Source organism: Streptopelia decaocto, assembly GCF_964273445.1.
Source record: "Streptopelia decaocto genome assembly, chromosome: 2".
NCBI lineage: Eukaryota > Metazoa > Chordata > Aves > Columbiformes > Columbidae > Streptopelia > Streptopelia decaocto.
This window is the reverse complement of record NC_138655.1, coordinates 95705431-95730630: the sequence shown is the minus strand read 5'-3', so window position 1 is coordinate 95730630 and position 25200 is coordinate 95705431. Positions and strand designations below refer to the sequence as shown.

General features: G+C 37.9%; 1 protein-coding gene across 2 annotated transcripts; it reads left to right on the top strand.

The window, feature by feature from the left end:
- Positions 1 to 4457: 4457 nt before the first annotated feature.
- Positions 4458 to 24647, top strand: DEK (DEK proto-oncogene). 2 transcript variants are annotated; one of them, XM_082046890.1, is made up of 12 exons: positions 4458 to 4693; positions 5731 to 5782; positions 6526 to 6672; positions 8272 to 8373; positions 8862 to 8971; positions 11714 to 11808; positions 14496 to 14616; positions 15766 to 15948; positions 19000 to 19132; positions 21488 to 21636; positions 22900 to 22968; positions 23976 to 24647. In XM_082046890.1, the coding sequence occupies exons 3-12, from the start codon at positions 6537 to 6539 to the stop codon at positions 23985 to 23987; spliced, it is 1110 nt and encodes a 369-aa protein (XP_081903016.1). In that variant the 5' UTR covers positions 4458 to 4693; positions 5731 to 5782; positions 6526 to 6536; the 3' UTR covers positions 23988 to 24647. The 2 variants fall into 2 exon arrangements, with proteins under 2 accessions (XP_081903016.1, XP_081903015.1); XM_082046889.1 differs by lacking the exon at positions 5731 to 5782 and having other exon boundaries at positions 4459 to 4693.
- The last annotated feature ends 553 nt before the right edge of the window (positions 24648 to 25200 follow it).

Sequence of the window (25200 nt, the reverse complement as noted above, 5' to 3'; positions counted from 1 at the left end):
ATAAATTGACAGTGTTTCTTTCTATAAAGTGTGAGTTACATCACATTTACATAGTCAACTGGCACGTATGCACACTATTCATGACAAAACTGTCTCAAAAGTAGCAGGAGGCCAGTAACTGAGTGAGCATTCATCACAAGTCAGATTCTGTCCTTGCGGTGCTTCCCAAGGGAAACCATCCAGCTAAGAGTTCTGGACGAGTGAGCAGCATGTGGGACCTCGAATGAAAGCCCTTTTACTGCCCCTGTCCCCACTGTCAGCAGGGGGATGCAGCAGAGGTTACAGGGCTGCTGCCTGCCAGACCTATGCATCAGTCGCTCGGAGTTTCCAGGCTGTACCTGTAGATCCAAATACTAGATCAAAATACTTCATAGAAAATATAACAGCCGTGCACACTTTCACTGGACATACATAGAGTTGTGTATGTTATTAAACACACACAAAGCAGTATTTTTCAAACCCTGCAGAGTAACATTTAACTTCATGGTAACTAGAAGGTCAACAGAAATTCCAACACAGAGCTCAGTCTGACAGAGTACAGAGTTGTCATTCACACACAGATGTAAAATGTGACTTTATGTGCTATCTTGATTCATTAGATCTCTCTGATGCTTACTACTTTACAATTTTGTTAATTTTTTGTATATATTTACCCTGAAACGTGGCCTGTATAGAGATTCCTAAAATGTAGTGAAACTACTTAGATCGATTCATATCAATTACACATTTCACATTTTGTATTTACAAGGACAACTCTTTAAGCTTCTTCAGGGTAAGAAACACATGACGAGTGTGGATGATGCAAGTTTGCTAATCCTGAAACACTTAGATGGGGAATGAAAAGGGAAACACGGGATGTCAGAACTGAGCAAGACCACCTTAGAAAACACTTCGCAAATCAGGTATTCTTATCAGTCAACAAATGTAAAATATCTTGCAGTGAACACTTGGAGATACTCAGCATTATGTTATTCACAGAATCACAGAATGTTAGGGCTTGGAAGGGACCTCGAAAGATCATCTAGTCCAATCCCCCTGCTGGAGCAGGAACACCTAGATGAGGTTACACAGGAAGGCATCCAGGCAGGACAACCTCCCTGGGCAGCCTGTTCCAGTGTTCTGTTACCCTTACTGAGAAGAAGTTTCTTCTCTAATTTAAGTGGAACCTTTTGTGTTCCAGTTTGTACCCATTACCCCTTGTCCTATCATTGGTTGTCAGCAAGAAGAGCCTAGCTCCATCCTCATGACACTCACCCTTTATATATCTGTAAACATTAATAAGGTCACCCCTCAGTCTCATCCAAGCTAAAGATCACACCATAGTTTAACTACATACTGCTCAAATAATTTTCATGTTTCTCTTGTGTTAATTAGTTAAACTATCTGTCCATATTCAGATTCCTGCCTTTAGCTGCAATTTTATAACGCTTAGATTCAAAAGCCATATAACACTTCTAATGTTTATTATAAGGATTTACTTGGCATTTACACAGGACTTTTCTCAGCATTTCATAGACGGGCCACTTTGACATTTCTAGGAAATATGTAGTCACATGACTGTTACAGAGAAACTGAAGCGTGTATATGTATTTATATGACTCATACAAGAACACAAAGCAACAGTACTTAAATTATTTAAAAAGTTGGATCCCATAAGTTGTTGCTGTGGTATTTTGCTCTGTGGATAAAATTCCTGATGAGAGTTGCTGAGTACTTTGATGCAGGACACTTTCTCTGCAATCTACAGGTGACCTTTTCTGTAATTTTGCCTGCAGCAGATCAGATGGCAGGACACGGCAGTAACCAGTCACTTTGGAACAAAATAAATGCAGTCCTCGGGGACTTTGTATGCTCTGTGAAGCCTACACTTCTATTCCCAAAAGCTTCTCAAAAACTGCCACATGCTCTATACTGAAAGCCAAGCAACATTGCTTGCTAATCCAAGCTGCTCTGAACTAACTGAAAAGAACTGTTTATATGAATCAACAGAGGCTGGTAACCATGTTTAAACTTGCACTGCCCAGTGCACTCCAGCATACAAGCTTGTAATTGATCTTCCAACAAGCCAGCTGCTTCTTTTTATAGTATCTTCAAACCATTTTTCACCATTTAATTCTATTGAGCTACTATGTCTAAGAAACATCCTGTTTGATACCTAAAAGTGAGCTCAAGGTACCTCCATGATAACTATGTTTTATGGAACTGGTGTTTCCAGATGAAGCTAGCCATAAAAGAGTGTCCTTAATACTGGGACTATGGGAGTAAAAGAGCACCCTTTCCATGGTGGAATAGGAGCAGGCTATAGTAAGGAGCTTTTGCATTAACTCCAATAACCTCTTAGAATCATTTATTCCTCTTCAATTTAGGTTTTTAAGTTGCATTTAGTACCTTCACTATGCTGTGTAAATACCTTAGATAATGCTAGCATTTCACATCAATAAAATTTTCTCACATAGGTCTTTCAGCTCTCAGCTGAAACTGTATCATTAACTTCATCAGGCTGGGTGGAAAAAAGGCAGCAATATAGAAGTGTCAATACAGTGAAGTATCCCAAAGCAGTGTGTTGAGAATGAGCATTCTTACTCAAAATGAGAAGATAAACCAGTTTCGGTCTCTCTTCCTGAATTCAACAATTTCCCTTTAGTTCATATGTGAAATTTTCTTCTTCAGAATTTGCCCCCTTCTTCGCCCAAATTCTAGCTTTGCAGATTTTATCTAAAAGTCTTTTTAATCCACATTGTCTTGGTCTTGTCCTGGAGGTGCAACAACCAATTGTTAAAATGTTGGCAGCATACTGAAACTACTCCATCAATTTATAAATCAAGAGGATACTATGAAAAACAGAGGTGGTTTCGAAAAAAATGAATCAAGAAAAGTTAGTTTTCATAGCTGTCAAAGTTCTGCCAGAAGAAACCTGTGACAAAATGCAATTTACCTGCACTGAGTACATCAGTTCCTGAAACAGTGGTTTCACTCTATAAGAGTCTGCCTGCTACTAAAGTGACAAATGTTCACTAAAAGGATCAATGAAGCCATTATCTTCTATTTCTCCTTAAGATGCAGTTCTAATGTGATATCTGTAGGACTTTAACATAGGTAATTAGGTAAGTCATCTCTGTTGGGTAAACATGTCCCTTTTTAGAAAATGACTGTCTACTTTATCATCACAACCCGAAGCACAGCTTTTGGATGTCTTGTCATGATTCTGAACTAATCCAAACCTACTTATCTTATACGAAGTAGTCTGTTGTCTTCAAACATCTGTTTGGTGCCATTTGTGTAGCCCATGGCTTAATGATATTTTTTTCTCCTTTTTGTGAGTTAACTTCAAGCTTGTTGGTAAATAATTTACATTTCCCCTTTTAAGACCACCACCATCTGTGACTGCATTAGCTTTAAAGGTTTTAAAGATATGAATTTGCATCTCTGTTGCCTAAATTGGGGGGGTGATTAATCTATATTGCCTGGACCTTCCTTTTGTACACTATACATGAATTGTAGTATTTCCCAAGTATTTTCCTATTCCAGATTCTATTATTTTATAATATTTGTATTACACTTCCTAGTTTCATTACCAGTTCTACATTACTATGCTTTACACCTGCCCAAGATTAACAGTTCACGTCAGTGTGACATTTCTCTCATTTCCTCTCTCTTCTTACCCCTTTACCTGGTCCCTCCCAAAGTAAGATCTGCTTACGTACAGCTACTCACACCAGCCAAAAAGCTAGTCAGTACAATGTGGCTTTGAGCCGGTCACTGGCTAGTTCGGGCTACTTTCTTCCCCGACATATTTTCTGAGCGCTCCTGACTCCTGCTGAATGCACGTTGATGTCCAGTCAGGCCTCCTCTTTGGTTTGCGGATTACGTCTTAAATTCTGTCAGGCAACAATCTAGGCAGGGGAACTGGGTTCGTGTTCTTTCGGGGGCCGCCTGTGACACCGACATTTTACAGGGCTAAGGAGACCTCCGCTCTTCAGCCCCGACTCCCACTCCAACCGCCGTTTTCTTCCGCTGGCAGCACCGCGCCCGCCGCCCTACGCTTCTCCGGCATCCGCAGCCGGAGGGAGACGCGGCTGTTACAGTAAATAAGAGCCGCCAAGCCCCTTCCATCCGGCACGGGAACCAAGAAGCACGACTGCAACAGCGCACGGGAAGGAAAGGGCGCTTTGAACCAGTATCCGCGGCGGCGGTAACGGCAGCGGAGCGGCCGCTCACGCACACCCACTCTCCTCTCCAACTGACATAACGGCCCCCACCGGAGGCGCGCGCTGCCTCCCCGCGCCGCGAGCCGTCTGACGTCACCGCAGAGCGGGCGCACGTCCCCACACCCGCCACAACAAACCCTCCCTTAGCGCGCGCGCGCGCACCCTCTCCTCCCCTCCCCTGCCGCCGCCTCACCGCGCCGGCCGTGCTGCGGGACGCTGATTGGACGCCGACTTCCCGCTTCCTTCTCCCCGTCCGAGAACCCGCCATTTTGAAAACCTTGTTGATTCCGGGAGACAAGAGCGAGTGTGACCGGCCGCGGAGCCCGCGCCTCGGGGGGTGTGTGTGTCGCTGTGCGCCGGGGCGCCCGGCCCCGCCCCGCCCCCTCCCCACACCCTCTCCCTCCTCCGGTAACTGTCGTCTCCCGCTGTCGCTGCTGCCGCAGGCGTATCCGAGGAAGGAGCCAGAAGCCGGGGCTCAAGCTGAGGTGGGTCTTGCCGCCATGGCCGTAACGGCGCCGGAGAGGGCGCTCCCGCCTTCCCCCGTCCCTCCTCGCCGCGGCCGGGCCGGCCCAGTGAAGCGCGGGGCGGGGGGAGAATGAAACGGAGCCGCTGCGCCGCCGGGCTCCTCTCCCGCTGGGGGGTCGCCGTGTGCCCGAGCCACTTGTCAGCGGCCCACGGGGGCCGCCTCCCTGCCAGGCCTCGGCGGGGCGGCGGGCTGTGTTTGCCGCTTGAGGTCGGTGTTCCCTGGGCGCGCTGTCCTGCCCTGCGGCGGGAGCGGGGCGGAACGGTCCCGCTGCCCGCCGGTTCGGGGAGGAGGTTGGCGCTCGCCACTGCCCCTGCTGCCCTGCTCCTTGGCGCTGCCCGTCAGCATCGCTCTCCCGGCCGCCCGCTCGCAAGTCGAGAAGGGGACAGGTGGCGAGTCCGTGTCTGAGGAGTGCTGGACGAGGGTGGGAGGGGCTGTTGCGCACAAGGATCCCTGCGACTTGCGAGATACCCTCTACCCTCCCAAAATAATCTCGATTTAAGTCTTCTGGAAGGTGGATTCCGGTACCGTTTTCCTTAAGCAAGTCGTCCTCACCGGCTTGTTTGCTAAAATGCAAAAAAATATTTTACTTTCCTATTTCCCTCCTGCTCTTATTGGAAGGAGACGGAAAAACAACATATATTAACTTTATTGTTTTTACACTTGTGTGGACAAGTGAAATTCAGAGAGTAATGTCGTGAAAATGTCGGATTACTTTTTTGTGTCATATGTCATGTAATACCCTGACAGAGATTTTTTTTTTTTTCCCAGTGACTTAGCAAAGAGTAGTAAAATTTCTTTTTCCTCTGACTAAACTCATGTTTTCCGTCACTTGGAGTGCTTCTCTTCTCTGGCACCTGCTAATGTTGCACATAAGCAGTTGATTTCATTGCTGGTTATTGAGTCTGACCTCTGGCAGATAATATTGGCTTTAATATCAATATCATGTGGTATTTTTTCCACAAGGGCTTATACAACTGGTGCTGTATTTTGTTCCAGATCTGTAAAGAGTGAAAGATTTTGATAACCAGAATTTTTATAAACTGAACAGGTATGGTTATCTTTCTTTGTTAGATAGACATTCTCTGTCATCAGGGAAATGATACTCACTGAAGCAGTATATTTTAATTTTGATGTTTAAGCCACTTCAAATGCTAAGAAAAGACTCCTCTTAGATATGCTAAGTATGAAGTGTTTATTCTTTTTTGTAGTAGATCTGCAGTTTAAAAACAAAAAGCATTCCCAAGCTCTAAGATGTCACAGCTATTGAATTCTGAAAGCAGTGCTAATTTTTCCCAAATTACTCATAACTTCTATTTTTTCATTCTTATTTTCCACCTAAATATGTAGCTTGTCTAAGTTATTAGCAAACTTGTATGCATAGTTACCTGTGATCAGAAATAACTATTTGGTTTATATATAGTGCACTAAAATTGTCATATCTTAAAACATCACAGTTCTTAATAGAGAACAGCATCAGCTTTAAGTGGCTGTTTCTGAATGCTTCACAAAGTGAGCTTGAAGATTTGTATGTGGAAAGCATTGACAACCTTTTAAACTGTTTTTAAACAGGCTAGTTTTTAAACAGGCTAGGGATGGCAACTCCTCCTGAAAAAATTTATGTATTGTGTGTATGCAGAATACTTTAGTGTCTTAAAGAATATGAACAATTGCAATATGAGCCCTATGACATTACTTTTTCCATACAAGATGATTTTTTTTTTAAAGTAAGATTCCTCTATTTTTCACATATAATGCTGTATTGATTATGGCTTCTCTGACTGCTTTTTACAGAACCATACACCATGTCTTCTGTTGTTTCATCAAAAGAAGATACAATGTCATCTGAAAAAGCAGATGAGAAACAACCTGAAACAGAAAACAAAGCTGGGGAAAGTGATGAGGATGAAGAAGAAGAGGAAGAGGAGGAGGAAGAAAAGGGTACATGTTTTTCTACCACATAAGTTGTCCTTTAAAAAAAACCCCAAAAAACCCAACAAATTTACTGAATGCAGTCACCTGTTGTCTTGGCTAATTGTATAATTACTGTTTAGGAGATTCCATGGTACATCTATTTCAAGGGTCATAAATCAATTTCCAGTAGACTATAACAGGCAACACTGGAAACAACAATACTGGTGTTCTTTAAAAAAGATTGAAGGAATTGCCAGCATTCTGGATTCCTACACTAGGGTTCGTTTTTGTTGTATAAACTACTAGATGATTATAAGAGGGAGCATCCTTTATCAAATTATTTGTACAAAAATGCATATTGAAAGAAGAAAAACAAACCTTTTTGCCAATAACATTCTGAAGTGATCCATGTTTTCAAAAACAGAGAAACTCAAAGTCTGTGCAGTAGCTTTGGAAACAATACAGATGTCTTTGCTTAACTACTGTGAATTAATTTAGTGGGTACCAAAATTCAATTATATGGGGGGGGGGCGGGTATTTTGTTTGACTAATTTTTTCAATAAAAATCATGGTGATATAGGATGAGCAAGCAAGGTAGGTTTTTGTGTTGTGGCATGTGATTGAAGAGGGTAGTCAAGGAATTAAATATGTGATGAAGCAACTTCTATGCAAAAATGTTAATTTCCATTGTGAAATCTCTAGGCGCTTGTTTTACAATTGAAAGCATCCAGGCAAACAGAGCTGCAGTATGGCACAGTGAAAACTAAGTCATAGGTCGTCTTGGATCCTTAAAAGAGTTTGAAGTTTGTCTTTAGGAAAGGTAGAAAGAAAAGAGGTTATGCTCTTTGGGAAACTAGAATAATTAGGATTATATTTTTAGAAACAACTGTTTCCTGTGTACACACAAGTATGTTCTACTCTGTTTTCATCAGATACATGTCCAGTTTTGATTATGTTCATACAGATTTTGAAGCTGCTTTCAGATTTTAAAGCCAGTTTCGTGCTAAGAATAGTTTGATTTGAAGTCAAGTATTTTAGAATGAAATGTTTAGGTGAAGCTTTGAGTTTCTCTCCTGACATGGCATCATTAAATTAGTGATGTGCATTGTATACATAAAACAATCTAAATGTATTCATTACTAAGTAGTGCCAGAATTACTGGGAGTAGAATTTTTGTGTTATTTGTGATACTTGTATTGTTCCCTGCAGCATGCTGAACTGCGTAGCCCTGTGAGATGTTGTACAGTCCCATTGTGCTTTTGCTTCTGCCTCTCCTGCTGATACATGTGTGTCCTCCAATGCAGCAGTGGGAAGTGTCTACAGCCATGCTGGACTCTCCTTTTACACATCTGGTAGAAGTATTAATATTCTCCCTGAGAGAGCTGAAGTAGAGCTGTGTGTATAGAGGCTGGAGCATCCCAGAAGGACACTATGCAAACAGTATCAGTTCTGTACCTCAGAAAGGCAGTGAAGAGAGAGAAGGGATGTGATTCTAAAAAGACATAGTGCTGCAATCTCCAAGATGGAGAACAATGTGATTCTAAAAAGACAGTGCTGCAGATACGGTGTTGTATTGCCTGTCATTACAGTTGAATCTGCTCATGTAGTGGAATCTGTCTTTTGCAGAAAAGAGTCTCATTGTTGAAGGAAAAAGGGAGAAAAAGAAGGTAGACCGACTGACCATGCAAGTGTCCTCGTTGCAAAAGGAACCTTTTACAATTACACCAGGTAAGCTTGTCCACTCACATAAGAATTCTGTGTTGGGAATGATAATAAAACCTCTTAAAAGATCAGATTTGTTTGTTTTAGATGAGACCTAACTTAAGAGTCATGATCCATTTTAACATAGTAAAGCTATTATAATTATGTGAAAACCCTCTTTTTATTCTGTCACATCAGTTTAAACCGGAAAAGCTATATAATTTTAAGGATTTTCAGTACCTAGCTGCCATGAACCAAGGCAAGCGCAGCTAGAAAAAAATAAATGCCAGGTCCTTGTATCCTGATCTATGTAGTATAAAGTAAGGAAGATAAAGAGACTGTCAGGATGTCTAATTGATAGGAAAAGGCCTGCTTAATGTTTGACCTGTTATAACGTCTGATGCTATTCTGAAATAACTTCTTTGCCTTTTTAAAAAACAGTAGATATTTGAAGTTATAAACACATAGGTAAACATGAATGTGGTGAATTGCATAATTGATTTTAACTGTTTCAGGAAAAGGACAAAAACTATGTGAAATTGAAAGGATACAGTTCTTTCTGAGTAAAAAGAAGACCGATGAACTTAGGAATCTGCATAAACTCCTCTACAACAGGCCAGGCACTGTAAGAACTTAAAATCAATCTTGTATATCTATTAGTTCTCATCCATAGTGAAAATGTTTGTAGTATAGGTTTTTACATTTGCACGTATGGGTATACTTAAGTGTCATTTATTACAAACTAATTGGAAAACAAATATTGCAGGACCAGTTGAGCAAGCTCGTAGTTTTTCTAACTCCTGTAAAGTACTCTTCCTATAAATAGCCTATGGAAATGTGTACTGAATTGTAAGTCTACTTGAACATAGATATATATATATATATATATATATATTTTTTTTTTCCCCCAATTTGATTTTTTTTTTTTTTTAGTGGGTGGAGGGCTGGTTTACCTTATGAGAATGAGTTGGAAATAATCTATGGTTCACATGCCAAAAGCTGCTGACATGCAGATTATAGTCAAAATACTCCATGTAATTATTTTCTTCAACATAGCTTTTTCTTGGTACTTTCTTTCATGTTTGAAACCTATTAGTGGGTTTTAACACATTACTACTTACCTAGTCATTTTCTCGTATAGTTTGCACAAAGCAGTAGAAAGTAAAACTACATTATATATAAAATATTGATAGTGTATTTTGTCACATTTACCTAGGACAATTAAAATATTAGCTAAAAACTGGCATGTTTGCTTTTGTATTTAGCGATGAAACTTGGAGAAAACAAAATAGCAAACCTTTCTTGGAGCCTTTTATGTATCAGTGATCACCCTTTACATTTCAGAGTAAATATGACCCATTTTCCTTGCTAAGAGAAATAAGATGGGTGTAGAGAAATTAAGGCAGATTAATTTTTACTATTTCAGTACACTTACAATATTTATAGGAATTTGGCTTTAGTCTTTTTGTATTTTGGAAGCTTGAACCGCAAGCACAGAAACCAGGAACTGAATAGTACAGATACATGCTAGCTGTAATATCTCACACCACTGCTGCAAATGCAGTGCTTGTTTAAGTGGCAGAGGAAGATCTGTTACCTCAAGTATTCAGAAGAAGAACAGTATATGTTAGTTAAAACCCACTTCTGTAAATAATGCTATTTATTCAGTGTAGCAATAAACCAGACTAGATAATTTCTGACTTGGTGCATACAGTTTTGCAAACTTTTGGATTATTCTGCAGTGTGATGTAATTGTTTGATAGGAAAAATACCATGACAGAAACGTGTAGTTTTCTGATATAAGTAGCTTTACTGTGGAAGTCATCAAACTGCGTCGATTTATGCTTCATGAAACTAGTAACACTTTTCTACCATCTTTAGATGGAGGTACTGAGATACCATTATTTCAGACTCCATTTTTCCCATTTTAGATTGCAGATCTGAAACATAAATGATTTAAGAGACTGTATTGTGTATTGATTGTGTGACACACTACTAAGAAACTTAACAACTCAATGATACTGTTATTATTGAATATTAAGATAATTAATAAATAATCTAATCAACAAATAAACACATTGCTATTTGCAGTTGCATAATTAAGTACAAATGATACAACTGTAAGTTGATATTTAACACTCCTAAGTCATACTAATTAGACACAACTGCTATTGAAACACAGCTGTCACCCTTCCCTCCCACACTGCTTATTTGGTTGCAGTTCCACCCCACATTTACTCTGCTCTCCAATATTTAGCCTTTTGGACATAGACCTGTTGGAGAGTCCAGCTAGGTTGCTGCAGCATTGCAGTGGTTTGAGTCCAAAGATAAGATATTTATTTGCTTCAAAATACATTCAGTTTAGAAAGTTATCAGTATGGTTTCATCCCAAACTATATTGAATCAGAATTGTTGAGAGCTCAGAATGGTGTTGAATACAGTCAAGATCAGACGTTGTCTTGTATGCACATTGTGTGTGTGCTTTGGATCTTAATTAACATTTTTAATAAAACATACCAATACCATCTGCCAATTTTCTTTAGATGCTGGACAAAGATAATTACCTTTGGAAAAGGAGCTTAGCTTTGGTAAAATTATAAACTGGTGGAGAAACACCAGGAACAAAATTTGTAGAACTATTGAAAGTGAGTTCAAATTATTCTTGATAGTATTAGAAAGATCTCAGAAGAATAAAAGATTTGGGGATATTTTTAAACCTTGTTTCTTTTTTTTTTTTTTTTTTTTTTTTTTGTAAAAGGAGATGCAGTGAAAACAAACAACTTAATGTATTTGGGATCTTGATGGGAGCAATTTTCCCGTTACGAGGGCTGTTGCAATGAAAGTTCAGCCTGTTCAGACTGCAGGTGTAACAGTAGGATTTGCAAATTGGGTGGTATATAAATGCAAAAATTGGTCACACTAAAGAAAAAGTTCAGAAGTACAGTCATGGTCCTATGTAGAAAAGCAAACAAAGTAAATCTGCTAAAGCAGATTATAGTAAAAATAAAATGTACTGTTCTATAACAAATTACATCGTACAAAACATGCAACAAGCTTCATATGATCATAGTAGTGCAAAGCTGTAAATAACCATGCAGTATGTTCTAAGCAAGCTTGAAATGGCAGGTGATTTTATTTGGTAAGTTATTAAAAGTAGCAAGATCACAAGAACTTAATTGTTGTAGTTTGGCTGTCACGAGCTAGATAAGGCATAATCCAGGCTGTAACTTAAAGGGTACATAACTTACTGTCAACAGAAAGCGAAGTGCTAGAATAGATTTTTCTTGTATGAAAAGTTAACAAAGGTAATTGGATGAAATCTTTTAAACTACTTGCAGTGGAAAGTAATCTGTGCATTCTGTCCTAGGTTGCTTCCCTAAAGAAGAATGTGGGTCAGTTCAGCGGATTCCCATTTGAAAAAGGAAGTGACCAATACAAAAAGAAGGAAGAAATGTTAAAAAAGTAATGATCTCTGTTGCTACTTAGCATAGATTGACTCATGCTATACATTCCTTTTTATTTTCAAAATTTTACTTCAGATTAAATTTAAGCTTTTAAGATGAGTGACTGTTGCCTAGAGCTCTGTGATCTGTTTCTGAGCTCATTTTGATCAAACATACTGATGTCCTTAAGACAACTTGAAATGTATTAAAAATAGTTAAATTGTGACTATTTTATTCACAATTCCTGCAGTCCTGGCTTGAACTGTTGCATGCTAACTAGCAGATTCTTCTGCTAAGTGAAAGGAAAATGTTATTTCCCTGGGGCAAGCGTAGTGTTGTGAATACATTGTGCTCTATTCATGGTGCGAACTTGCATTCTTCTGTGCCTCAAAACATTCCTTTTTCAGAATCGAAGCCATTTCTGCTTATTGTATATTAAACATACAGCCTTATTCCTACAATTGCTGGAGCAATTAGTCTAACAAATCTTTTTTTTCCTTTCTGTCTTTTTTTATTCCTTTTTTTACTGTCTCCCTACATAAGCAGCTTCTCTATTAACAGGAGAAGCTGCTGCAACTTGGTTTTGACTGAAAGGGTTTAAAGATACCCTTGCATATTTGCGCAGATAGTTGCAACAAATAAAAGAACTAATAACTTCCACACAAGTGATTATAAATACATTTTTTAGTATCAGTTTGTTGATAGTGGGAAAGCTTCCAGAATTTGGAATTTGCAAGTCTTCCTTCCTCAAATACGCAGTTTTCTAGGAATAGAGTTTGTCAAATACATGTGACTCTACAAGACAAACTGTCTCAAGATGGGGATTTTGACTCTTTCCCACAGGTTTAATTGTATAATGTTTCTCCTTATCTACAAATGGTTACAAAATAAAGTATTTTTGCACTTTTTTTTCTTTCATGTTTACCATATGAAAGAACTGCTAGGTTAAGTTTGTTACCCTTCAGTCTTCAGCAAATATTCTGAAAAGTGGTTGCAATGTTACTCTTGCATCAAGGAGCTGAGCCCTGTGTCTTTGTGTTACCGTGGTAAGTTCAGGTACTGTGGACAGCTATGGATGAAACACTGCTGATCTTTAATTTATTCTGACTACATGGTTGATTTCTGCCCACACTGTGCCCTTGCATGTCGTCATGATTTAATAGCATTGAACAAGATGAGCAAAGGACAAAATTCATTTTGCAGAATCATACTGTTCAGGCTGTAAACTAAAAAGAAAGGGTTGAGGTTGCTATGTGGATTAGATTCTTGGATTTTGTAAGTCAAAACTACTTGCTATCGAAGTTACCAACTCAAAACTTGTGTGCACTTGTTTATTCCACACTTGAATGGCAATTTAGTACTTAGTACATTATATTTGCTGTTACTTGCAGATATATCTTCAAAGCATTAAAAATACGAAAGGATTTGGGAGTTGATGTTTATTCTTTGTATGTATTAGTTCTAACTTAAGTTAAAATACAAGGACAAATGCCACGTGTAACACAAGTCATAGGGAATTTTAGTTAAAGCCGCAATAGAACCATAAAATTCTAAATTCAGTATACCAGCTCTTGAAGGTCTGAAACAGAAACTTGGAGGTTATGCAGTTTTAAAATCTGTTAACAAGTTAAGTGGTTTTAACTCTATAAAGTATTGTCTTTTCAAATGTGCCTTTTTTTTTTTTAACTGACTTTTGATTCTGCTAGAATACACTGAATACTTGTAAGATATCTCCAAAAGCTAAACAGGAAGGCTTTCTTCATGTTAAGATTGCACAAATTTTTTTTGTAACCTTGTTTAGAAAAGTGATTGAAAGATTTGACTTAATTGTTGCAAGAATGATGGATTAATTATGCTTTGAGGCAGGGAGGTGCACCAAACCAGTTCAGATTTCCTGTTCCCATGCCTTAAAACATGAGAGAACAAAGTTGTTCTGCCCACTTAAAAGTCTGAGAGTTTAAAGAGACAATCTGAAATTAAATGCTACTTTAGAGAAGTTGTAGGCTACCATGAAACAGTTGCACTGACTTTTTAAATAAACAATGAAAAGTAAGTTTCTTTTGATTACCAGAAGTAGCTATGATACTTGTGAAAAGTGGCCAGACAATGAAATCCACTTTTCAGGCAGCATTGTACAAAATGAGTGAAGAAAGCATAAGCATTTAAAGGAAGGTGACACATTCTTGACACATTCTTTCCACTTTTTTTCAATACTGGTAGTATAAATGATAAAGCGGGACAATTGGTTCAAGATCCTTTTGCAGTAAAGGGGATGGATGTCAGAATTTCTCTTAATCTTCTGTCTTCATAAGAAGTGCTTCCATAAAAGGGTAAGGAAACAGAGAAAATAAAGGGAGAACCCCTGAGAGTTCAAGTCTTGTACCCATTGGATTTGTTTTCCAAAACTGATTCTTTCTAGTGTGGTAGATTAGGAGAGATTCCAGGGAAGATATTTTTCCTAAGTCTCTGTAACTTTTTAAAATATATCCTACTTTACACACATGTGGATTTGGGAATTTTTTTAAAAATTTGCTTTACGTAATACGGTGGTGGTTCTTAACTATAGTGAAGACTGGAAACAAGCTAGTATATTCATGTCTATTGTCAGGTTGCAAACACAAACCAGTTAGCAGTTTCTAGCAGTCAAGTGTTGAACAACTGTTTAGGATATGATGCTGAATCTTTTTTTCCTTTTTTTCTTTCTAGATTTAGAAATGCAATGTTGAAAAGTATCTGTGAAGTTCTCGACTTGGAAAGATCGGGAGTTAATAGTGAGCTGGTAACCAGGATCTTAAACTTCTTAATGCACCCAAAATCTTCAGGCAAGGTGAGAGGCAGGTTTTTATGCTTACTTTTATAGCTCTGTTCCGATGAAAAATGCAGTTGTCTCTATTCCTTATTTGCTTGTTACAAGTGGTGATACAATTACTGTTCTAACTTACTGAAGTTAGCAATGGCTTCTTGAGAGTAGCTCTAGTGCAGGCATCCATAATGGGGTAAGGATTTAGAAACTGTGTGCTTACATGTAAGTGCGCACATTATACACTGTTAATGCACAAAAATGTGGTCAACACCTAAAACTAATTAGGGATAATCCATACCCAAATACCGTAAGTAGTTTCTATTTTGTGCATGAATGGAGGGGAATATGCATAATAAATAGGCAAGAAAAATAAAGTGTCAAAGCCAGGAAATAAAACATGAAAGTGTAGGAAAACAAGCTGTCAGATGTTACCTGCATGTGCTACAAGTTGACAAGTGTATGTCATCCCATTTGGTCATCACAAAATTGAATTTGTTTCAAGGCGAGGAGAACTTGCTTCAACTGTATATGCTAGTGCACTAGATTCAGCTGCCAAGACTATGAAATTCTATTATTAATCTCCTTGCACCTTTAGTTTTTAATCTAAAAGCAGTACTTAAATAGTTAGACTGTTGCACAAGAAATTAAATATATTTCTAGCAAACACTGGTAGGTGATGTGAACAAGGAGTCTGCATTCTGCCTTAGCGACATTGATACTGAGTGACAACAAAATGCAGTTTTGCATAAGACATGATGGAATTACTGCCTTGAGGCCTTCAGAAGAATAGTCAGCTAATTTCTTACCAGAAAAAACTTGCTTTTATGTGTTGGGTGGGCACAGGTAGGTAAAAGGTTCCTTCTAGATTGTCCTTTCTTGCTTCCCTTCCCTAATCTCCCACCTTTGAAGATTCGTTAGGTTAGGAAAGTGGAAGGGATGTTTAGCTTAGAACTGAACTTTCATTTTACTCAGTTCCCTCTCTCTAATGAATTTCTGCTTACTGCAAAATGTTATGGCTTAAGTGTAGTACATAAAATAGTCCTGGGTTTTGTTATCAAGGCTTAGAGACCTCTATATTTGTTTGTTGTTCTTTTATGTGATTTCAAGGAATTTATATTTTTTAAAATTCACTTTTGTATTCCTGCTTGGATGACACATACCCCTGTCTTTCAGCCATTGCCGAAGTCCAAAAAAACACCAAGCAAAGGTGGCAAAAAAGAACGCAGTAGCACTGGAACAACAAGAAAAGCAAAGCGCACCAAGTGCCCAGAGATCTTGTCAGATGAATCCAGTAGTGAAGAAGATGAAAAGAAGGAAAAGGATGACTCTTCAGAAGAAAAAGAAAGTGAAGATGAGGTAACGAGATTTGTTTGTTTTCCAGCACAGGGCTAAAAACATTTGTCTACAATTTTTCCTTGTGTGTTTGTTATCAATTGGTAATTCTTGGAACATGCAGAGTTCGGGATAATATATGTTTAACTGAATGAATGGTTTCAAAGAAAAGGGTATGCATCTGCAATTTATACAAGATTTTCATCATTTCCTACTGTATTAGAGAATCAGTAAGATAAAAGGCAAAGGTTCTGGTTTTTTTCTGTGTATGTGCACCTTAGAAAACCATTTGCTGTGTGTCATTTTGGGGCAGCCAGGATTTCAAACAGAATTGGTTGCATTTCTTGTATCAACTTGTGATTATTGTAATTTCATAAAAATTCCCAATATGTGTCTGTCATTTTTTTCTGTGTAGGGTTTGATTGGATACCTAGGCTTTAACTTTGAATTTGGTAGAGATCCATCGCCTACCTCGTTGCATTGGTCTTGGATTTTGGTTCACTATTTCTCATGGGTTTTATGTCCTAATCTCTTTTTTAGGGTTCTGTGTCCTGAAATGCAAAGATAAAGTCAGCAAAATAGTAAGCAGCCTTACAAAGAAGCCTGCAATCTCCAAATTGTTCTCATCTCACTGTATTTTCTGCTCTTCACTGTTTTCTTAGAAATTTCTTTTAGCCTTGCATAGTAGGAGAGAAATGAGGTGAACTTTGTATTTAAATGCAAAATACCATTCTATGTGCATTCCCTTTCAGCCCTGTATTTATTCACAGAATAGATACAAAACATGGAGAGCCAGTGTGAGTGTACAACTTATTTGTGTACAAAGTGTACACTGATTTGTCCATGTGCCTGAAGCCTAGGGGGGAAAAAAATAAATAAATAAAAGGACCTACAGTCTCCATCCTGTCCTGTATTTTGATGAGACTGCCCTTTTAGCCTTCATTAGAGCTCTGCAACAAACAGCAATTAGTTGACTGTTGCTGTCCAGGGAAATCCTTTATGTAAGCTATGGGACCTTTGGCTGTGATGTTAGACCATTATTTACTTGGGTTACAGTCTGTCTGTTGCAGTGGAAGTGTGACAGGCTGTTAAGTAAATACTCTGAGCTGTAGAAAATAGTAACAAAAATCTTTTGTTGAAAGGCCAATTTATTTAACTTTAGAAGTTTATTTTGTCACTGTTATTTTAATTTTAAAAGGTGGTTTAAGGAAATTCCTCATGCCTCCATGAAACAAACTTAATTCTTAGTTTGCCCTTTTATTTCCACACAAATGACAAATTGAAAGAGGGCTGAAATACTGAAAGTTAATTTTATATTTGTTCATCTTTTCAGCAAGACAGTCTTCCTACTGTGAGGAGAGGAATATCACTTTCAGAGGCAGGAGTTGTCTTTTAGAAAATTTTTCAAGAACTCAGTTATTAAAAAGCAAACAAACAAAACCCCCACAAACAAAGAAACAGCAACAAAAAAAGTAAACCCCATTGATTTATCCGGGTCTTCTTTGCCTTCTTTCAGAAGGTAGGAGTTGAGTATGACTGCTAGGCAATAGTGGAGTAGACTGAAGTCTTTGGAAACTGAAATTGACTTGCATGGAGTAAAACCTTAATTATTACAAAAACATGAGGATGTCAAATTAGTTTGAATATAGGAAATAGTGAAATGGAAAATATCTGCATTTGTACAGCTTTAAGACTGCAGCATTTAAAAAAAAAAAATTATGTTTATGACCCTTTAAGATACTGCAGGTGGAAGGATATAGACAGCATATCTACTTTGCTGCCCCAGCTCCATTGGAATCTTGGACATGGAGTGGCTGGAATAGATTGTCCTCAGAGTTGCATGTCTCTTGGTTGCAACTCTTTCCTTAAACAGCACAGACAAACAAAAAAATTGTTATCTGGAAGCAAAAGATATCTGAAATATTTTTGTTTGCTGAGGGGGCATAATTTTATAAAGAAGCTGAAATGTGAGTGCTGGGTTTAACTTCTGACTTTTTAGCTGGTGGGTGAGCTTTAGCAGAAACTCAAAAGCTGACAAGTTAGAAACTACAAACATGTAAATAGAAATAAGATGATCCCTGAGTGCATTTTCTGAATTTCAACAGTGAAAGTCTTTATCCTTCCTTTAACACTGCAGAGCGAGTGCAACTATAACAGAGCAATAAATAAACATAATCTGGTTTATTAAATCCTAGTTTCATGAGTTGCACCAGGTACTAATGGGAGAAGCAGTTAAGTTGTATGAACTAATCTTAATTGTTTACATGTGAGAGTTTGCTCAGTTGACTCCACTGCCATTTTAAAATACAAATTAAAATTATGAACTTAGTAACTGCTGTTAGTTACTCTGTTTTGTGATGTTCTTTCTCTGAAGTATGGTTTATTCCTGGTCAATGTTCCGTGTTTATTTCTGTGAGGAAAGCTTTCAGCCTTGTTGCAAGCACTATCTGAAGATTTTGTGTGTTAAGCAAGCATTTGATTTGTGCCAAAAATGCAGTGCACTGATATGTGTATACTCTATGTATTTGTTCCCAATTTCTTCTATTGGTGTTAATAATGCAATAATTTGGGGGGGATAATAATGCAATAATTGCTGGGGTTTAATAGTCATGATCACTGGCCAAATAGTGGATTAGCTTATGTAGTTCTCAGCTAGTGCAAAAATAATTAGCTACGTGTAGTCTTAGAGAGCTATAGGATCTAGAAGTACCTGAATGCAACATACTATGTCCCTTTTTAAAGGAACATCTTTGACATGATTTTATAAGCTACCTGTAAGTAGTTATGAATGGAAAGTTGTAGCACAACCAAACCACTAGTTCATCAGAAGGTTCTAGCTGTTTGAGCATAAGAGTACATGTAGAAAGACAACGTGAAATTTAAAAGAATGTAGGAGTACTTGTTGTGGATGTAATACCCCTATGGTATAGGGGTAGAAATTGCTAGTAAAATATAGTAATTAGATTTGCAGATTTAGTTAGTATTGAAAGAAATTACAGTTTCCATTGCAGAAAAGGGATATGGATTGTTTGAGTTGAAACCATCATTTTAATCTGCTGTTTTTCTTCTTTATAGCCCCCTAGAAAAGCATCTAAAAGAGAAAAATCTAAAAAAACTACTTCCAAAACCAAGAAGGCTGTGAAGGGTGCAAATGTCAAGAAGGCAGACAGCAGCACTACTAAAAAAAATCAGAACAGTTCTAGAAAAGGTAAATGCTTTAAATGTTTCATCGTAGATTGTCTTCTAGCTTAGCTGGGATGTTTATTACAAAGCAAGCTTTTGCACCTAATTGTGAAAGAAAATAGAATTTGGTGAGTTGTTGGCTTGCTACTTGATGTTTCTTTCCTTGCAACAGAAATTTTAATTTAAAAGTTATGGGTTTGGGTGTACTTTATGTAATTTCTGTTTTGTGTGTGTATACACATACACACAATATATACCTATGTATATTGTGTGTATATATATATATATATACTATTTATTTGCACATAAACTGAAAATATTAGCCTAGTTCTCCCTTCTACTGGAACAATGTTAGTGAAGTTCTCTTGGTGCCTCTATAGTTACTTCACATGAATCTTATAATTCATCCAGTTGTATATAGCCCACTGTGTATGTCTTTTGTTCAGCAGCCTGACCTGATGTGGTTTTTTAATTAACATAGATATGGGTTTTACGTGTGTCCTCTTACTATTGGTTTTCTCATATCTGACAATATGCATAAAAGGTATGCATACATCGAGTTCCTTAATAGCTGTGAAAAGATTGCAGCAGTGCAGGTGGGGACAGTAGATTCTTTTTTAACAGCTTTGCAGAAAAGCACCTGGGTAGAGGCAGATGGTTCTTGCAGACAGCAAGTGGAACCCAGTTCAGTAGTGTGCTCTTGTGATAAGGAGCACAGACAGCACACAGGGCTGTTGCAGCAAGCGTGTAGCCAGCAGGTTGAGGGAAGGGATGATGACACCCCAGTCAGCGCTTGTGAGCCTGCCTCAGGAGGGCCGTGTCCAGCTTTGGGCTCCCTGGTGCCAGACAGGTGTGGACATAGCAGACTGAGTCCAGGGCAGGGCCACCAAGATGGCCAGGGGGCTGGAGGACAGGGTGTAGGAGAGGAGACAGAGGGAGCCAGGCTTATTCAGCTTTAATGGATAAAGGGGATGGTACTGCAGTCTGCAACTACCACATGGGAGAGCACAGGGAAGGCAGGGCCAGGCTCTACTTGGAGGGTGCACAGTGAGGGGGTGGGAGGCAACAGGCACAGGGTGCCACTAGGGAAATTGCAATTACACGTTAGGGGAAGAAAAGCTTAGCTGTGACAGCGGTCTCAGAAATGGGACCTGGAGCAGCTGTGGCATCCGTGTTGTTGGAGGTGTTCAGAACTCAACTGGCAGGACCCCAGGCAGCCTGCTCCATGTTGGCCCTGTTCCAAGGGGCAGCTTAAACCAGATGATCTCCGGATGTCCTTTGCCACCTTAAATTGTCTGGCACTCTATGAGAAAACAGCCATGTCTCTATCACAGTTCTAGTACGAGTTAGTAATGCCATGTATATCCATACTGCAAACATACTTCATTTAATGCCCGCGTGGGCACATGCATGCTATAGCACAGATGTCAGTTCAGATTAATTACCCTCCTTGTCAGTGTACTAAGAAAAGGAATGGTTAAATTCTTGGACACAGAATGATGCTCAACTTCTTTCATAGCCTTATTTCTCAGCAGAGTAAATGGCCTATGCTGAACTCAGTGTATTTTCAGATTGGCTGCTGGCTTTCTAATGTAGCCGTGTGTGTGTACGCTTTATTTTGTCATCAACATATATATATATATATATAAAAAACGTGTTTTGCATATATGTTATGTAATATATTCATAAGTTATTTACTCCTCTTGCATTTCTGTTTTGAGTGTATGTTCAAAGTACAAAAATAAAAATGTTAAGTAGGTCTTTCTATAAGCTCATTATCTAGGCTGTTTGGCATTTGCTTTCAGTTTTGTTCTGTTGGCATTAGAGGAACTCAGTGGATGTTGGAGTCACTCAGTCTAATTTTTTTTGCTGCTGGAAAACATCATTAAGTGTCCTGTGCCTCTTCATTTCCTTTATGATTCTCTTCATTTGTTGCCATGGTGTTTCTGATAGCATGTTCAGTAATACAGCATTGCAAAATTACAAGATCCTACTGCCCAGTGCTGCTGGAGAAAAAAAAAATCCAAACTCCTTTTTAAAGTAAATAAGTACTTTTTTTAGGGCCATACTACCTCAATTTAGAATTGTTGTAACAAACCTTGTTTTAGTCTGATAGATTAGTTTAATCTGTCCCATACTTTCTAGAGTACATGTTGATTTGTATGGTGACAATTCATCAACAATTATGTGGATTAATAAATAAATGTAGTACCAATAACATTAGCTTTGTTTTTAAATGGATGGTCTGCAAGATGTCTCTTTTAAGGGAGAACATCTATATCAGGTGTTTGGGGAAAGTTTTAATGGCTTCTGTTTTGGGAGAAGAAATCAGAGAAATTGAAAATCTTTTATTACAATTCAAATTATTATTCATATTTAGAAAGTGAGTCTGAGGATAGTTCAGATGATGAACCTTTAATTAAAAAGCTGAAGAAACCACCCACAGATGAAGAGCTTAAGGAAACTATCAAGAAATTGTTGGCCAATGCAAACTTGGAGGAGGTCACAATGAAACAAATTTGCAAGGAGGTAAGCAAATATGATTTTGCAATCTCTTTTTAGGCAATGGGTTGTCTGTGAACTGACTTATCATTGTTTGGGAATGAAGGCTTGTGCTCTGCACAGTGGTTCAGAAACAAAATAGTTTTGTATAGATTTATTTACTTGCTAGCAGCTATAACAGGGAGAGCTTTAATCTAAACTTATGCAACACTGATACCAAACATTAGAAGGGAAATCTCCAAAGAAAAATTAGTTATGTGTAGCCGTGTATTAAAGTGAAAAAATTGAGATGTTGAGATGGTGCAGGAGCTTCTGTCCTTCTCTCTGTACATTTCTCCTGCTCATCTTGCTCTCATTCTTCATATGTTCTCTTTATGAGTCCATTCAACTCTCATCTATCAGCAAAAAATAAACAGCTCTCAGCTGAGTTTGTGAGTTGAATCAGTTTAGCAAGGAATCCATTAATCGTCAGGACAGGTGTCAGGAAGGGACCATGTGGCCAGAAAAGGGAAAGGTGAGGAAAAGTGACCAAAACACAGACAGTGTTGTTACCTTGACATTTTCTACAGTCAGATAACTGACATGCTTATTTTCCTGGTACTTCCAAGAAGTTGTCTTGAGAAAATTAAACCAGAAGTTATTCTTATGAGAAAACTGTGATTATATTCTGTACAAATGTTATGTCATGTTTATTATAATTCGAGAAGTCTGAAATTTGATATACTGAAACAAAAAGTTCTGTATTGGTTGTCAGTGTTGGCATCTATTTTTTATTTGTTGGGTCTTCTCCCACCCAGTTAACCAAAGCATAGTTGTAGAATAGCACTCAAATATGTTGATTTTTATTAGTCACTTGAAAGAATTACAATTTTACTTGTTACCAAAAACTAGACAAGTGTTGGGATTTGTTATTTGTTTAATTTTCTACACTAATTCAGCGGTATCTGACTACTTAGAGAGCATGTAAGACGAATTCTCCAGAATTTTTATTTGCTTGATGTAGCAAGTTAGGCTTTCCAGTTTGTTGATGTGAAAAAAATATAGTACCAGTTTAGTCAGTGACCAAACATAAAAAAAATATATGTATTTGAGTATCTATGGGGTAAAAGTAAGGATAGGAAAATAAATTTATCACTTTCCATAATTAACAGGGGGCATTTTGGCAGTTGTAATACTAGAAGTACCACACCAATTTTTACCCTAATTTCATTTAAGCTACTTCTATTCACACAATACATTAAATGAAAGTAATCTAAGGTTTGTTTTGGTTTCTTACTTTTTTTTTTTTAGGTGTATGAAAAGTATCCTAGTTATGATTTATCTGACAGGAAAGACTTCATTAAAGGAACAGTCAAAGAGGTAAAGACTTTCTCATGTAGAAAGCATTCTGGGTTCTTTTGTGTTTTGTTTCGTGGGTTTTTTTTGCGCGTGAGTGGGTTTTTTGGTTGTGATGTTTTGGTTCTTTGTTTCTTTTTTTTCAGCCTATTACAAAAAGTGGCATGGCATCCTGTTACACTAGTTTTAATAACCTCCTGTATAGTATTAGAAGTTTAGTGCTCTGATAAACCTGAGCTCTGGCTTTTTTTTTTTTTTCTTTCTTTGTATCCCTCTTTCAAAAATAACCACTTCAGACTATTTTCTTAGCACGCCACTGCTACTCTTAAGAATTTCTTTGGTAAGCAGAATTAAAATTAAAGCTATAATCATTGTTTATGACTTCTACTCTCTGAAAGCTATGCATTTGCTTTAAATTACAGCCTTGGCTGCAAAGTGAGCAATAGTTCATGCACTGGCTGGATACATTTGTTGGTAACAATGTGTGCAGTTGCATGCAGCTCTCCAGACCTGCAAGCTCTGGCAATGAGAAAAGGCAAAAGAGGATAAAGATATCCAGCTTTCCTCTGTATATGTCCTGGTAGCACAGTTATAATATTGCCTTTGAGTTTGCTGCACTGAAGATTAGGCCTGATCTAATGTACTCATGACAAAGGGTTTATTGTTCAGTCTGTGGTTGGTAATTTGTAAAAAAATTTCCAAGTTCATTGCTCTTGCTTGCCCCAAAACTTAAAATGGAACCAGAGAAGTAAGCTTCACTTAATGGAGTTAATAAAGAAACTTTTCTTTCTCTTGTGGCTTCATTTGCAGATGTTGATATATAGCTATCTAGAAATAGTTATGTCTATCTGCTCTGCAGACATGTCACTATCAGCAAAGGCATAAGAGCAATTTGTCTGCTGTGGGGATGTTCTTGGGTTTTTTCTGATAGCAAAAGTAGAATGTATTTTTCTGATAGTCTGATGCAAAAGGAGAGGTTGTATGTACTTGGATTGAGAGAAAGGAGAAAACTAATACAGGTCTCTTTTCAGTTGATTTCATGATCTGATTTGACTGTGGGAAATGAAGATTCCTGGTTTTATGTTCCCATGGATTTGAAGATCTGACAGGCACCAGCAAAAGGAATGTGTCTTACCCTTGTGGTATTTAGTCAGAGCTGATTCTGCTGATTAAGAGTGTTGATGTAAATTGCTTTGTGTATCTTTTTTTAAAAAAAAAAAAAAACAACCCTGCATTTGATGCAGTTTTTAGTTGAACATACTTACATTTCATGCATGGCAATAAATATTCCTTTTTATAGTTTTTGTACATTTTGAATTGCTTTATATAACTAGATTCATTAGAACTATCATAGTTTTTTTGTGTGTGTGGATTGCTAGCTTGCAGGATATTTTAAAATCAAGTAAGATGAAATCTGCTTATCTGCACACATACATGCAGAGACTGGAATATTGCAGTATTCGTTATAACTATATTTTTAATACATATCCATTCTTAAAATAACAAAAGTTACATCACATGTTAATGTCTTTTATATTCTGATACATTCTACAGATGCAGAATTATTCTAAATCTAGATTACTGTCTTGCATGTGTAGGCACTGAGAGAGCAAGTCAAAGCATGGTAACTAATTGGCATATAGATGTTATTTTTGTACTTTTAAAAGGCTTCCTGTTGTGTATATAAAGTTATTTCAAATTTCTTTTGTGCAAATCATTTTTTAAATCTTGTTATCTTAGGATTTATGACATGAAATGTCAGTGTTCAGCAGTGAGGCTGTGAGGAAAAGTGGTATGCAGATTTTTCACGCAACTACAATATGAGTTGAGCTTTTACCATTTTTGTCCCATCTTACCTTGTACAGAAACTAAACTGTAGTTTTATACTTAAGCTTTTCAGCATTTATACAAAAGTCTACAGATACATTTGTTTCAATGGTTTGACACAGTAAATGAAATCACTCCAAAGACTACAGGGAAATTTCTAAAGTTCACTTTGCAAAAAATCTTTTACTTCAGCGTCTTAACTTGATGGCCTAGTATCTCAGAAGTGAGTGTCCAAGATGTGTAGCTGGGAGGCTCAATAGCTGTGGAAGTCCACAGCGGGGCTTCCAAATCGGGCAGCGCTGCCGTGTGTGGTTAACCTCTCTTCTGTATGGAAAAGCTCTTCTGAACCTGACTCTTGGTGCCTCAACATGGACAATGGTACTTAGAAGCCTGCAGTCTTGAACTTTGGCCCACAGCTTTTCAGATCAA

Coding starts and splice junctions, on each gene's coding strand:
- DEK (XM_082046890.1), top strand. CDS start 6,537: ATGTCTTCTGTTGTTTCATCAAAAGAAGATACAATGTCATCTGAAAAA. Junction 11,809..14,495: donor AAGGAAGAAATGTTAAAAAA/GTAATGATCTCT, acceptor TTTTCTTTCTAG/ATTTAGAAATGCAATGTTGA. Junction 15,949..18,999: donor AAAAAGAAAGTGAAGATGAG/GTAACGAGATTT, acceptor TCTTCTTTATAG/CCCCCTAGAAAAGCATCTAA.